Source organism: Odontesthes bonariensis, chromosome 18 (genome assembly GCF_027942865.1).
Source record: "Odontesthes bonariensis isolate fOdoBon6 chromosome 18, fOdoBon6.hap1, whole genome shotgun sequence".
In the NCBI taxonomy this organism is placed as follows: domain Eukaryota; kingdom Metazoa; phylum Chordata; class Actinopteri; order Atheriniformes; family Atherinopsidae; genus Odontesthes; species Odontesthes bonariensis.
This window is the reverse complement of record NC_134523.1, coordinates 4,580,380-4,595,710: the sequence shown is the minus strand read 5'-3', so window position 1 is coordinate 4,595,710 and position 15,331 is coordinate 4,580,380. Positions and strand designations below refer to the sequence as shown.

Genomic DNA, 15,331 nt, shown 5'->3' with positions numbered 1-15,331 from the left:
AGGTCAGCCCACTTTAAATACCACATATCACCTACGTTACAGCCTCTCCTGATGTGTATGTGGGAGAGGCTGACAGTCACCGGCACGCAATGTTCCTCTGATGGTGCGAATCCGTCAGAGGCCAGAGGATGCAATCCAGCTGTCCACGTCCCCACTTCCACAGCACATTCTGGGCATTTTAACACATCCACCTCCACATGCTGTACAACACCCTCCCCTCCCCCCGGTTTGCTCAGAAAAACAAGACAGGCTGCCTTCCCCGTCCTTTGCCCGATTCCATGAAGCGCTATGTGAATGCACCGCGTCGGTAGACTGCAGAGGTGGGTAGAAGCAGCAGAGCGGGCCGGTGGCAGCTATAGCCAAGAGGAAACATCAAAGATGACTGATACGTAGCTTGCTCATATTCAACTCCAATTTTATTGATCACTGCACAGTAACATTTACTTTCCTTTGCACCCTTATGCTTTTGACACTTCATCGATTCAAAAGGCGGCGACGGCTTCAAAACCATCACTTATCCACCATTAGATTATAGGAGACGTAGAGATCATTATTTCAGACATATAATAGCACATGAAGACTGAAAAATGGTCTGTTTTGGATATGGCCCGTTGACATTTAATCTCAAATGAAGGTTTCAACCGGCGATATCAAATGTTCCATCCTATGAGCAGGAGGCTTTTTCAATAAACCAAATGGAGCCTCTGACTTGGCTAATGCTGCCTCTGACCAGTGGATCGAGACAGAGAAATTTGTTTTTAATACGGGAAAGTACAGTTTTGACCTCCAAATGTAACTCGGCACCACAGGCAGCTGTAATATCATCAGTGATAATGGTAGAAAACGGCATGGAGGGGAATCAAATCAGCAGAGGCATGATGGATAGATGGACGGATTGATGGATGGATGGATGTTAGTAATGTCTGTCTTCACCCTCCGTCCTTTTCTCACATGCAGCTCTCCTCTTGGCGCCGTCGAGGCAAATTATCATACTTGGCTGCTGAACTGCCAGTGTTGGTTATGAAAGCATTTCACATTTACAGGGAGGGTACATGCAAACGGGCCTCTGCATGGGCAAAGCACATCGTCAGGAAGCGGCGGTGCGCTTGCCGTGAACTCAAGATACTGATCCGTACTCTCTGGGCATCTTTAGGTCTAAAGCCTTTCCGTCTAATTTCTCACAGCGAGGAGGCGGGGACACGAAACAGAAGGGAAAAGGAAAAATAAAGCACTTCAAACACAAACGACAAGTACGAGATCAGCACGCCTCCCGGAAAGTAAAAATAGTTCTTTTTATGTCTAATTCAAGAGTTAATAGAAATTAAGAACAATTTCACAGCCTACTATAACAGGAAGGCTCATTTTATGCCAAATTAGGCTGTAACAATTACATTAGCTGATAGAGGGGGAGGTCTGTGGAAGCCAAGTGAGGGAGCATACAGTCGGTACAGGCTGCAAGTGGAATGTCTTCAAAGTTAGAAAATAATTACACAAGAGGAATGCATGGTGGCTCAGCGCTGTGAAGACATGTAGAAACAGCAGAAACACAGTCCACACAAAATGAGTTGCCCATCAGTCTGGTTATTCTGGATTCTCACTCAGCCAGATGTCTTCACTGGCCAGCTCAGCTTCTTAGTTCCCGTTGGAGTCTCTGCCAGCTCCGTAAAATCAGCCCCCTCCTTCGGATGACCGACACCCCTCCCCCCCCGGAACCCCTCTCCCACCTTTCTAGCCAAGGACAGAAGTGGAAGTCGGGCATGTTCTTTTCAATGGGACGCGCCCCCCGAGAGCTCCGTCTGACCACCTTCTTCATGCTGAGCTGCTCCTGAGCGCCGCTTCACTGCAGAGGAGACAAAACCACAGGAGACACGCCGGCATGAGAGGATGCGAAGACACACAGAGCTCGTCCTCCTAGTCACACACTCCTCGCCTGCTTTGCTCCGATTCAGAGTTAAGAGGTCGTTTGGCAAAAAATAAAAAAAATCAAACCCTGTTTATTTAGTTTTCTTCCCTTTTTTTAAAGTACTATCTGCATTAATTAGCGGTCTTTTTCCTGCCAAGCAACACAGCTTTTCTACAGTAGCTAAGCAACATGATAACTGGCAAGCCTAGTTTGATTAATGTATTAAAATTTCAATCAGAAGCTAATGTGGTCACAGGTCTCAGTTTCAGAGCTTTTACAGCAGTAGAAGAGATAAAAGCAAATGAGAGCAGAAGGCCAGACATCTTCAGTGATTCCACGATTTTAAACTCTAGACATGGCGCAGCTAAAAAGAGATTTTTTTTTTTCTTTGTTTTTTAACTGAAAACTAAACCTGATGATTCTGAAACTTCTGTAAAAAGGCCTTAAATGCCATTCTCTCATTATTACAGCGACTGATTCTCAAAGTCTAAACAACAAACATGTCTCCAGCTGTCATTCAACTTTTCCTGCTCATCGTGGGAAATCCCCCTCTTCTCTTCCAGGTTCCATTTCAGGAAGGGCCAAAGTCTTCCTGCTTCCGTGTTCCTTCTGTCGGAGAGTCTCGAGTGACAGCTGCTCATTAGTCTCCTTCCCCGAGACCACACCGACGGAGTGTCGCGCTCCCCCTCGCTCAGGCTCGCAGAGGGGGAGCGCAGCCAGGAGCCGGGCAATCATCAGAATCAACCAACCTTTGAAATGCTGCAAATGTCATGAACGTGTCGCCGCTCAACAATGTTGCACAGGCTGAAAGGCCCCGAGGCGTGTGCGGCCACACATTCTTACGCAACGGTCTTTACGGAAAATGAGATGAGTTAAAGGACCGTAGCGGTGGTCTGGAACGTTTTAGCCCATTACCTAAAAACTGCAAATAGGCTACATTACAGCTCCAGATGGCTAATCCAGAACAGGGCAAATTCATCAGGCTGCACACAGCAACTCAACGACCTCTTAAGTGGTCATTTCTCTAAATATCTTAATCATGGGATATCGGAAAAAGCTAATGATTTCAATCACAATTTTATGTGGTTAATAAACTCTGCTCAGCCTAAAGAATCTGCCTGCCAGCACCTTCAAAGTCTGCAAATGAACACAAACGTGTTAAATAACGGCATCTGGCGCTTCTAAAGCTCACATGTAATGATAAACATGATGCATGTGGTGATCTACCTGCAGAAACTCCACGAATTTAGTGGTTCCCGTTCAATGATACAAGTTAAGATAAATTTCAGCAACAGGAACCTTTTCCAGGAACTAGGGTCTTCTGAGCAGCAGGATCATCCATCTTTGGGCTTGCAGTAGTGAACAGCTCATGTTCGGTTGGGTATTTTCTGTATCATTAGCCGCATTCGCACTGTGGAAACCTTTGGTAGTTCCTGTAAAAACTCGGGACCACGGCCCTCAGTTCCTATAACCATTTCAGCTCCTTCTCCTCAGCTGGGTCTGTTCTGGTTTCCATAGCAACACATCTGAACGAGGTGTTTTGTGGTTGGTAGCTCCGCCCCATGTCATGTTGTCACGGCTGAAATGTTTCCTCATACGACACGGACACAACCTGCGCGTTTAATAAGTTAAACTTACACGTCGTCTCCTTTTCCAGCCTCGATGTTAGACGCCCAATGTGATCGTCCATGATTGATATCACCATCATGCAGACCATGAACACGGTGGCCTCCCCGCTCTCCATATCGGAACTGTACTAAACTGGTTCAAAACATACTTAGAGAACAGGAAGTACTTTGTGTCAATAGGTAACTTTACATCTGAGCACACAAGAGTCACATGTGGAGTTCCCCAAGGTTCCATCCTGGGACCTCTTCTGTTTAACATCTACATGCTCCCACTGGCACAGATTATAAAAAACAACAGAATAAACTACCATAGCTATGCAGATGACACGCAGATATATATTACAATGTCACCAGGAGACCGAGGCCCTGTACAGGCTCTTGGTAAATGCATTGAGGAGATTAATGACTGGATGTGCCACAACTTTCTCCAGCTAAACAAAAACAAAACTGAGGTAATTGTCTTTGGAGCCAAAGAGAAACGATTACAGGTCACCACAGAACTTCAATCTATACACCTAGAAACTACCAACCAGGCCAGAAATCTGGGTGTAGTGATGGACTCAGACCTAAATTTGGAAAAACACATTAAGGCAGTAACAAAGTCAGCCTACTATCACCTAAGAATATATCAAGGTTAAAGGATCTGATGTGTCAGCAGGACCTGGAAAAACTAGTCCATGCATTCATCTTTAGTAGGCTTGATTACTGTAACAGCATCTTTACAGGTCTACCTAAAAAGTCAGTCAGACAACTGCAGCTTATTCAGAACTCTGCTCAGGGTCCCAACTCATGTGTGAATGCAAAATGAAACAGTTCCCCTGGGGAAGGGCAGTTATTAGAACGGAATCGAGGAGGACGGTTCTTAGAACTGCTCTGTACAATGCTAACGGGATTGTTTCACAGTGTTTATATTCTATGGCACAAATAAATAGAAATTTAAAAAAAAAAAAAAAAAAAAAAAAAAAAAAAAAAAAAAAAAACTTGTAAAAAAAAGTGCAGCATTTAACAGAATTTCAGTTAACGGAGCTACGGTGCACTTCCTGGTTTGACCAGCACGGCGGCTCCACGTCAGTACAATTAAATTGCTTAATCTACCCTGCAACTCAGTGGGAAACGGCCTTCTTTGTTCATTTAAAAAGCACCGGGGCGTTCAAGTTCCTGGCACTTATAAGTGAAACGTGCCTATAGCCAGGTAAGAATGACAAAGCTGAGATCGTTCTTTGAAGCAATTAACAAATGTCCTCTTAAATTTTAAAACTTGCCAGGAAGGAAAGAACAGCGAAAGCTGACTGGAAGGCGGAACTTTCTGACAAGGCTCGCTGCGAGAACAGCGGTCAGGAACACGTCGTTCCTGTGCCAACGCATGCAGAAGCTCAGCGTCGTGGCTCTTTCAAGCCGAGCAGAATGCGGAGGCGAACCAACCTGAGGGCTGTGTGGGTCTCCAGCAGACCGTCAGTCTCCGGGCGCTCAGTGGCCGACAGCTGTGCCTGAAGGAAGGACAGAGCCCAAATCAATACCTCGTCTAAATACACTGGGAGAAACTTGAGACAGATCATGCAATATCTACAAGAGAACATATGCTCATGCAACTCACTCCTTTTTTTTTTTTTTTTTGGATAACTGTACAGGCAGAGCTTTTAAATATTACAGTAAGCATCCTTTACACGGCAAATAAAAAGCAACAGCAGCTCGACTGTACAGAAAATATATTGACATAGATTTGGCTTTGATCATTTTAGCAAGAGTTGCATTAAACTCTACTCTAATACATTTTGTTAGTACACAAAAACAGTTATTTTGGTACATAAAATCCACTACTGTGTAACGTTGGAAGTTACGTTTTTCTTACTTTTGAGTCGATTCTTTTTGTTGCCATTACTGGAATAGTATTTTAAGAAAGTGTTCGGATTTACCAGCAAGTTTATGTCAAAGGATAAAACACACTACGAAATTAAACATTTAGGGTTAGGTTACCTTTACAGTGGAGTTCTCTAGGTTATAACCATCCTCTCCATTGCACTGCCATTACTCTGTACTAAAGTAGCCATCGCGCCAGCGTCATTCATGACGAGGTCTAGACCTGAATGGTGGTTTGAATTCAGTTAATTTTCAGATGCTATAAAAGCAATTCTCACTGACGATTACGACCACAGGTAAGAGGATTGAAAAAGTCTTATACATACCCAGGCATTCAATGCTTTAGAACTCTATACACATTAGGAAGCTATCCAGGTTATTTTAGAGGTCTTACCTCTGGGTCCTTTTTAAAAAGTATAGAAAGAGAGAGAGAGAATAAGTTGTGCTCTTTTGATAATCAATCAAGACATCATTTAGTACGGTTAAAGTCTCCAGACGTCCATACATTCAGTTAAGATTTAAAAAGCGGTTTTGAATGAGAAACAAAAGGAAAACACCTACATCTGACGACTGAAGTTTAAAAAAAGGCCATTTCAGAGTTTTACTAGGACAGGAAACAAATAAGGCACGTTACGTTTCATAAAAAACAAACTAAGCTTTATTGACAAACTGCTGCAAAACATCTTTTGGACAGATTTAGTAACCTATTTAGGCAAGCTTACACATGTAGCATAATGCATTTTATGGAGAGGGTACAGATACTAGTGGCAGAGTAAGTACAGTTAGGATGTTTTAAAATATGTACAAGAGTTCGGACTGAGCTGCAGGATCCCTTCTCTACAGTAAGAGAAGATCACATGTGGAGATTTTTGTCCAAATCCTTCGTTGTGTACTTTGTGCATGCAGTTTATATAGAATCAGATCACAAAAAAAAAAGAAATCATTAAATAATCAAGACCCAAACTGCTTCAGCTCAACAGGAAGGCCAGATTCTCATCAAACAAACATTTTTGTCTTGAAATTGACTTTTAAACAAATTAACAAATTGAGGATATGAGGACAGTCCATCTCAACAGTGTCTATTGGGGCTATATTTCAAAACTCTAATTGCAATGACAAATATTGCTGCCTACGTCTAAATGGACAATGTTTTAGATCTATTTAAAAACAAAGAATTATGAAGAATGAATTGTACTGATTCCATTAAAATTTATTTAGCATTATCTTATTTAAGATTTGTTTTGTTTGTGCTTCTATATTACATAATTGAAAGTTTTCTTTTTAAAAAAACAAAACAAAGAAAAAGATATTTTATTTGAGCTATATTAACAGAATTTTGAAATGTAGCCTAAATGGGAATCTGCAACCGACCCTCGACAGATTCTTTGTATTTAAAAAACAATTAAAAGAGATTCCTTCGACAGGCGAATATCTTGAGCCACTGAATCCATTTGGAACGACTAATTCCCCAAAAAGAAGAAAAGAAAAATTGTACGATCAACAATGCAAAAAATAAAAATAGCTAGAGGAGGGAGGGAGGGGTAAAACGATCAGAGAAAAAATACACAGCAAAACAACCCAACTCTCAAATGAAAAAGGAGAAGGGGGGGGGGAGAAAAGAGGCCCTCTGACCCATCTAAAAAGCCCCTTTGGTTGGTTAGGTGTGACAAAGCAGGGGTGGGGTAGGGCGTTTGCGGTCGAATCTCAAAAACCAGTTCCGATTTTCAGTTCCCAATTTGCTCTCTCGTATAAAGTCCAGTGTAGGAAAAGACCAAACCAAAGACAAAACGGACAATTACTTTTGTCGGGCTTCTTAAAGCGAGAGCTGCCGTGGTAGACAGGCGCTTATCGGGGCGACACTAAGGGTGGCGAGTCCGCTTCAGTACTGTCGGTACGGGTGCTCCCTGTATGGCGTCTTGCCACCTCTGGCGGGGGGAGGGGCCTTGCCTGGAGCCGTCCGCTGGGTGCCGTTCCAGTCGTCCTGGCCTGGAAGGGACGACACGGAAAGGAAGAGAAGAAAAAGGAAAAGAAAAAAAAACTGAATGAATTTAAACAGAAACATTTACAAGTTTGGTATGTGGCAGCAAATTTGCAGAGATGGTGTGCTCATCAATATTTCCACCGACGATTTAAACCATCCTGAGCGTCATAAATCAAACAAGCAATCAAAAAATGCTCTATGCTCTCATTTTAAAATCAGTGGGTGAAATCCTTCTTACCGTATGCCTCGTATGACTCTGTGGTTTCTCCATGTCCGTAGTCATAATATTCTGGTTCTCTGGTGGTCAAAAACAGAAGAGGAAAAGAAAAAAATAAATAAAAAGCTTTTAATCTCTGGAAAAACCATCATGTCCACAGAGATGATAACTGGCTTTTACAAATAAGATCAAAGCTTGGCTCTGTAGCCGGGAACATGCGCGCGTAATCCAGTCCTCATAAATAACACCGCCATCCAAAACATGCAACACGAACTGCCATCAATAATGAATCCGGGCGACACTCAAATCTCATTTCGAGTGAAATCAAAAAGCGTGCTGCGCGAGTTCGTTGTGTGAGAAGAAGGTGAAAACCAAAGAGACGTCTGATTCACTTACGCCTGCGGCTGACTGTAATAGCTGTCGTATGACTCGTAGCCCGTGTCTGTGTAGCTCTCATCGTAGCCCTGGAGAGGGGAGGAAACGGAGAGACAGAGAGAGTCTTAAGGAGAAGCTTCTTCGTGAAATCATAAATGTCAAGATGCCACTTGTACCAAAGCAGACGCGTCCCCCCCACCTTACATCTCAAGCATAGAAAATCACCAACTCCTGCGATAGCGGACGAGCATCGAAGTTTACAGAGTGCCCGGAAGCCTCGGGATTACTCATTTACAACAAGGCTGAGAGGAATATCAAACATATCCAAGAAAAGATCTGCATGTTGTACTTACATATTCCTCATAGCCCTCAGCAGCTGCGCCTGGGGTGTGCTGGTGGGCCGGGGGCGGAGCCATCCTCTGCGGTGGCCCACCAGCGGGGGGCCTGGCGCGGGATGCCACAGCTCCCCTGGCGGGTGCTGCAGGGGGTCCTCCTCTGCCCGCCGGGGTGCCCCTCACCGCGCCACCTCTGGCTGGGCCGCCACGAGTCACTCCTCCCCGGGCCGCTCCCCCGCGAGGAGGCATTCCCCTCCCCCTGGAGGAAACAATGCAGAGATGAAGCCATGGATTTAGTATAGTGACATGAGAACCACGTATTGTATTGTTAATAAAGAAAGGGAAAAAAAGCAGCTATTACTAAACCGAAAAATGAACAATTTAGTCAGAACTTGAATTTTTAGCTGATTGTTTAGATCCACGATTTGGATTCATATCAAACTCATGGATGATGTTTTTCCCTTCATCCACACCATACGACCTACAGTGTCGTCAGTTGGAAAACAGACTGTTAGAGCGTACGCACCCGTCTCCCCATCTGTGTTGTCCGGCAGGTGGGACCCCGCGGCCCCTACCTGGCATGCCCCCTCGGCCTCGGGCTCCGTGCTCCTGCCCTCCGTTCAGGTAGCTCATCTCCATGAACTGCTCCTGGCAGATATCATCCATCATATCCTACACACACACACACACACACACACACACACACACACAAAGAAAATACAAAGAGAAGAGAGGGTGAGAAACAAGAGCACAAGATGAGAGAAAAGTTTGAAAAAATAGATAAATAAATAAATAAATTAGAACACACACACACGCCCGAGTGGATAACTGAGCAAGTGGAAGAAAAAGTCTCAGTGACTCAGTGTTAAAGAGTGGATGGGGTGGGGGGGTGGGGGCACTTGGAGGCATCCATCCATTCCCTGCCTTCTTGCATCTCTCCATCATGCACAAAAAGTAAATCCCAATCCCTCTGCACTCCTTAACGGGTCTGGTGTGACTGCATCAGCGGCCACCTCATTTCATCTGCAGAAACTGCGAGTTGGGCCGGATTTGTGAAGTTGCCCGTCTGAGCAGCACAAATCCTGTAACACAATCCACCGCCTTTCTTCTGGGAGCGATCGCACGAGCCGCACTGTGACCCAATCAATTCTTTTTCATATATCAGCCCGCCAGCCAGGACAGGGCTCTAATGACGGCGAAAAGGATGAAAAAGGTGTCTGCTGGGATGAGCAGGGCAGACGGCAGCCTGATTTATCTGCAGCTAAAAGCAGTCAAACGCGAATCCAAATTCATGTGAAGAGCAGCGCAGTGAGGCGGCTGCTGCATTTAACACGCAGCGGAGCTGACGCATCTCCAGATTAACTCGGGATCTGAAGACAATGCTTCTGTAGAAGGCAGGAAATCTCTCGAATCAACGATCTAGTTAAGCTTTTACATCGTTAAGCACAAAGCTGCGCACGCACACACGAAAGGGACGAGGACAAAAAGGGTCAAATCATCCTGGACCACCTGAGCACACAAGAATCTCTCCAACACATTACATCCACCCATTTTCTAAGAGCTCGAGTTATTTGTTGAAATACAACCCGGCTCCAAATGAAGGCCTTGGTGTGTGACAGATTACAGCCTTTAATTGTAGCGACGGGCGCCGTGGGCGACGGCTTTTTACATAACAGTAATACCAGCATCACAGCTGGTTCACAGGCCCATTCATCTCAACTCTGATCCCAACGACTCTTTTTTTCTGCACCGCCCTGCACACTAATTAAAGAAATGCAAGCCATCTCAGAACCTCTGCGACAGTTGGGCTGGAGCCATTGTTGGAGCACCGAGCTTCGCCACCGGTTTGACAGCAGACTGGGTTGGCCTGCGCTCAACCGTCTCAGCATAAAAGCTTAGAGTGGGCGTCGGCTGCACGGCACGGCCGCCTAGGAGCTGCGCATCTCCAGGCCGACCTCCTCCGCTGCCTGAGACTCTGATAAAGGGGCAGTGATGGACAGACGCGTGGGCGGGCGTTGTGAAGGCCCGGCACTGCTGACACAGTGAAAGCGACCCAATTCCTCCTCTTAATCTGATTGGTGTACGTGCCTGGACTGTGCCAGCGAGTGTGTTTGCTCCAGGTAAACACCCACTCCATCTCCCTGTGCCTGTCCTACTGGGCTCCCTCCCAGAGCTTTGTCTAAATGCGACTCTTCCCCCAGTCAGTGACCCGAGAACACACTCGGTATGGTTTCAGGCGTTTTCCTCCTGAGCACGCTTTATCCCAGCCCTGGCAATTTGAGCTACTGTGGCAGGGTGCTACTTTTGTGCCTGATGTGCACATTTTCTAACTCAAATGTTCTAAACTAAACAAGAGCACAAAGCAGTTTTCCTGAGCCATCTACACATCCTGCCTCTCAGTCTGAGAGGCAAGAAGCCACTAAAGGAGAGACCTTTGGCCAATTTTGAACTGAAATAATTAGTATATTACCCGACTGAAAAGTCATTATCCACTTTGTTAGCACTCAACTGATCTCACAGCACTTTTCAATAGGATAATTCAAACATGACTCAGCTCCATTTTACACCTCAGATGTGATGATTTCTACTGGTTCTTGTCTTATAAGTAGGTGACTCAGTCATTTTTGGGATTCAGAATGTTTATATGAGGTGCTTTCTAAAAGATCTGCCTGGGCTTTATGTAACCCTTACCCTTATGGGTAAGTTAGAGAAGACTAAAACTGAGTAGTCATGAGGCATTAAACCAGCTTGTGCACTTCTCTCTCATTTCTGTCTTTATTGGTGTTTTTTTTCCCCCAACTTTTGAGATCTGCTGAGTTGTTATAAAAAAACTCCAAAAAATAAATCCACTGAGGCAAGAAAAAAAACAAAAACAAAGTTTCAACTTACAGGAAACAGGAACTTCTTGGCCTCCTCCATGGCGTGCGCCATGCGCAGGTAGGCGTCCGGCACAGGGGCGAACACCTCGATGAACACGTGCAGCTCCATCGACAGGTGGGCATACTTGGGCTCGCCGCCTTTCCTCAGCTCCTCCTCCTGAGACAAGGGCAACTCGGTGTTAGAGGGCCAGAGGAAGCGCACAGCCAGCTCCGAAATGAAATGAATTATGCAAGAAGTAATCGCATCTCCTCCACCTCAGAGGGCATCAAGCAAAGGTGTGGCACTCCCTTCTTTATTTTAGCTTAACAATTACATCAGACCGGTAGATAAAGAGTTTAAAGGGCAGTCCGGAAGATTCTTGGAACAGATGTGCAGTGCACGGATGCCCTTGGCTTCATCTTAACACCCATCCTCCAAGCTGACAACATCTGGGCTATCTGCCTTCCATCCCAGATGTGTTATTGCCTCATGTACCCCTTCTCGCAGGTGTGTAACTCGTGTTGCGAGTGAGTCTGTGTAGTACCTTGGCTTTGTCCCTCATAGATCCTTTGCCCAGCACAGAGATCTTGGCCCCAGTCTCCTCCTGCAGACGTTTGATTGTGTTGCCCTGAGGTCCCAAAATCTTTCCCACAAAGTTGAACTAACGCAGAAACAAAGAAGAGCAAAATTAGCCCGACAATCAAAGCCGGGCTGAGTGCGATACCCAGAGACAGAAGGAGCGATCGGTGTCGGGGGTCTCGTTGCACATGCCGCTGCCTTAAGAAGTACATTTACAAGACAAAGTCGATATAGAAGCCCCTGAGAGTTGTAACACCGTCGGATGCCGTTCGCTACAGTCAGCACTAAGCTGGGACCCACTAGTGATCAAAAGCTGAAATCTTTGTTTTCTTTCCGAACAAACTAATAACCGTGTCTTACACTAGCCGTCATCGCCACACATGTTTAGCCAAAAACCCTGCCCTAAAGGAAGCAGCAGCCCCCCCCCGGGGGTGGCAAAGGTGGCTTCTACGACCTGAAACGCAAATAAGCTCCGCCATCCGACATAGCTGTGGGAGTGTGGGAGATCAGACTGTAATCCAGATCTGTACCTCCAATTCTTTTTAATAAAATCAAGCAGTCCGTATCCACTTTTGTACAAATCAGAAGAAAACCGGCCTTTAGACAGCGACTGTGCAACTTTAGCAGACTCAGACTTGTGCAAACAGTAAGCAAAATACTGCAACACTGGATGCACCCATGTGTTTGGGCCAGATATCCAATGAACTGTCACAGATGAATGCATCCGAGGTCACACGCTGAAGCCAAGTGAAGCGTCAGTTTGACTGAAAACATTTGCAGACAGACGACCACAACAGAGAGTGGAACACACCTGGATGCAGAACCAAACAAAGTGCGGCTAAATCAACACATCAGCCCGTTTAGTGATATTCTAAAACATGCCGGCATCAGCTATAATTACAGTCCGGAGAAAAAAGATCAGAGTTGAGAGGAGTAATTTGAGACTCCCAAGTAACCCGTGGCTTTGTGTAATTGAGACACAGCTGTGGGATAAAATTAAAACCAGAGGGGTTAAAAGGAGGAAAAAAAAAGAAGAATGCAAAGGCAAAGAAGGCTCACCTTTGGGTACTGTTTGACAGGTATGAGCACTCGTTCCTTAAGTTTGATGTTCTTTGTTGTGAAGAGGTCCAGGTACGTCTCTGCCTCCTTTTTAGTCTCGCCTTTTTGGATTCTGTCGATTTCTAGAAGAGGAGAGGAGAGGGGGAGCGTTCATGCAGTCAGGCTGGAGTCAAATGAGCACATCGCAGTTCTGAGGACGATGAAAGAACCTGAAAAGCACCAAGTTTTAAGTTTGCCACAGCTTTAGTTGAGCTGAAAAGGGGTTTCAAGTGGCTCACTCCGACTGCTTTCAGGCATCCGTAAACGTTGCGACTCACAAAACATTAAAAACATTTCAGGTGCCTGAATGCAGATGGGTTTTAGCTCATTTTAGTGATCTTTATGGGAAAAAAAACAAGTATCATAATAATTCTGTCATTTTTGGATTCGCCTCATTTCTCTGTTGCTTTTCGGTTACCACTGAAAACTCTTGCTTTTGTGCTGCCGATCTCACAAAACAAAACTTGTTCTGACACGAGGCTCGTGGAGCTTATGGGCATCCGATTTGAATTTGGAAATAAAAGAAGCCGGGGGAAGGAAAAATGTTGCCATTTGTATTTCCCTACATCTCTGCCACTGTAGCACAGCGGCAGCGATTCACCTCAGACCGCCACCTCATTCCTGGCCACGACAACTCCTAAGCCTGCAATGTGCAAACATGTCAGCTGCACCACAGGCTACCAGCTGCGGATCCAGGGGAAGCTTCGGTGGATGTGTCACTTGCAGAGAACTTGCAGCACACCCTGACACACTTAGACTTTATCGTACTTTCAAATTCCAGACATGCAGCTTAGATTTAAGCGCACCCTGCAAGAGAAACATGCCAACTGAATTATCACCAAAATAAAGACTGGGTTTGGGAAGGGGGAAAATAAAAAATAAAAAAAGCACATGGGCAGCTGCAGACCAAACAAATCAGGTCATCTATCGCATTAGATAGGCTCTGGTTATGTTTTCATTTCCTACAGGATCCTTCAATGGCCTTGAAACGACTTGTTTTACTCTGTAATGGCTTCACACATTTTTGCATGGTTCTTTGTGATACATTGTTTCAGTTCTGAGACATTAATAGAATGTTTTAAATGTAAAACTGTTAAAAAAAATAAAAATTAAAGGCATAAATAGGATAAAGCTACAGGGTGAGACACGTTATAAGCAGAGGTCGCTTCTCCAGCACAGCTACAATGGCAGCCCCGGATCTGCTCCGGCTGCCGTCGCGTGTAAGATCACTTCAGCAGCGGGGAAAAACACCCGGTACTACCGAGCACTCCGACGCCGTTTTCATTAGGCCGCCTCGTGGCTTTCAAGTGGCGAGATAACCCGGGTCTCGGACACTTGGGCACATTTCTACGTTGCTGCTCAACGCAGCTGTAATAACTTTGGTTCGACATGGACACGAGGCAGACACCACCACACGACGCTTTGTCCCCAAAACCATTAAAAAGCTTCAAAGTTTAAACTCAGCACGCGCCCCTCGCAGCGAGACAAGCGCCACCAGTAAGGACGTGTCGCAGCTGCGCGAGGGGGGAAGCGGAAATTATTCCGTAGCTTATGTGAGAGTGTTTCTCCCTCTTTGATGTTGCAAAAGCTTACCATTTTCAGTCCCTATTCTTTAACTAGCGTTTTAACTTCCTCCCGCGTGTATCGCACGCGCAGTTTTGATTATTGGGCTGCGAGAGCACTTTGCGTTATTAGTGTCGCGCGTCCGCAAACACATGGGCGCAAATAAGTGTGTGTTTCGCCGTTTGTGTTTCCCTCCGTGGCTCGAAGCACAAACCTGCAGCACTGTGAAATACACGAACACGACGATTCAAACGCTCTTTTACCTGCGTTTAAAAGTTTCGCCGCGTGCGTGAACGACGAGTCCAGGCTGTCCTTCTCCGCCTGAAGCTCGGGGAGATATTTATCGTCGTTCTCCATCTTGTTGAGTTCAGAGAGGGGGTGGGGGGGGAGAGAAGTCGGTGATATCGATGCAACAAGAAAAGCGTGAAAAAAAACCTCCAATAATGGAAAAAAAAAAAAGTATTCCGGTTATGAAATGATGGAGTGCCTCCTGTCCCCTGTGCAGACGGCGCTTCGCATGTGGGATGTCGGACGGGTCCTCTCTGCTTAGCCTCGCTGTGGTTTCCTAACAGGCTCGTCCCTTCTTTTCAGCTGCGCTGTCTAGTTAGAAATGGGAGAACAAAAAGCGGCGAGAGAGCAAAGGAACAGCGTTAAGACTCTAACAAACAGACGGAAGTGAGCTCAGAAGGACGTAGACTCTCTGGGCTGACACCGCCCACTGTGCACTGTGTGGACGCCTCCAGTCTCGACCACCCCAGTCACATTTTTGGGACTTATTTATGCTTGTTGCGGTGGGGCGTTGTACTTTATATCAGGGGAACCCTCACAAATGAACTTTATGTAACCTTCCTATTACAGCTGAACACCTTTTTTGCCATTTCAGGGCCAATCAGGGTCCAAAAGTGAAAGATTTATGACCATATATAGTAACGTGAT

General features: G+C 45.5%; 1 protein-coding gene across 2 annotated transcripts; it reads right to left on the bottom strand.

Moving 5' to 3' along the window:
* Positions 1 to 1,710: 1,710 nt before the first annotated feature.
* On the bottom strand, positions 1,711 to 15,085 carry khdrbs1b (KH domain containing, RNA binding, signal transduction associated 1b). Of its 2 annotated transcripts, XR_012767034.1 has the most exons (11): positions 14,659 to 15,085; positions 12,794 to 12,915; positions 11,700 to 11,816; positions 11,186 to 11,332; positions 8,823 to 8,968; positions 8,315 to 8,555; positions 7,983 to 8,050; positions 7,608 to 7,666; positions 7,188 to 7,374; positions 4,954 to 5,018; positions 1,711 to 1,840 (listed from the first exon to the last, which is right to left on the bottom strand). XR_012767034.1 is itself a non-coding variant. In XM_075449146.1 (9 exons), exons 1-9 carry the CDS (start codon positions 14,750 to 14,752, stop codon positions 7,268 to 7,270), a joined length of 1,101 nt encoding a protein of 366 aa, XP_075305261.1. In that variant the 5' UTR covers positions 14,753 to 15,085; the 3' UTR covers positions 6,675 to 7,267. The 2 variants fall into 2 exon arrangements, 1 of the variants encoding a protein (XP_075305261.1); XM_075449146.1 differs by lacking the exons at positions 1,711 to 1,840; positions 4,954 to 5,018 and having other exon boundaries at positions 6,675 to 7,374.
* Between the last annotated feature and the right edge of the window lie 246 nt (positions 15,086 to 15,331).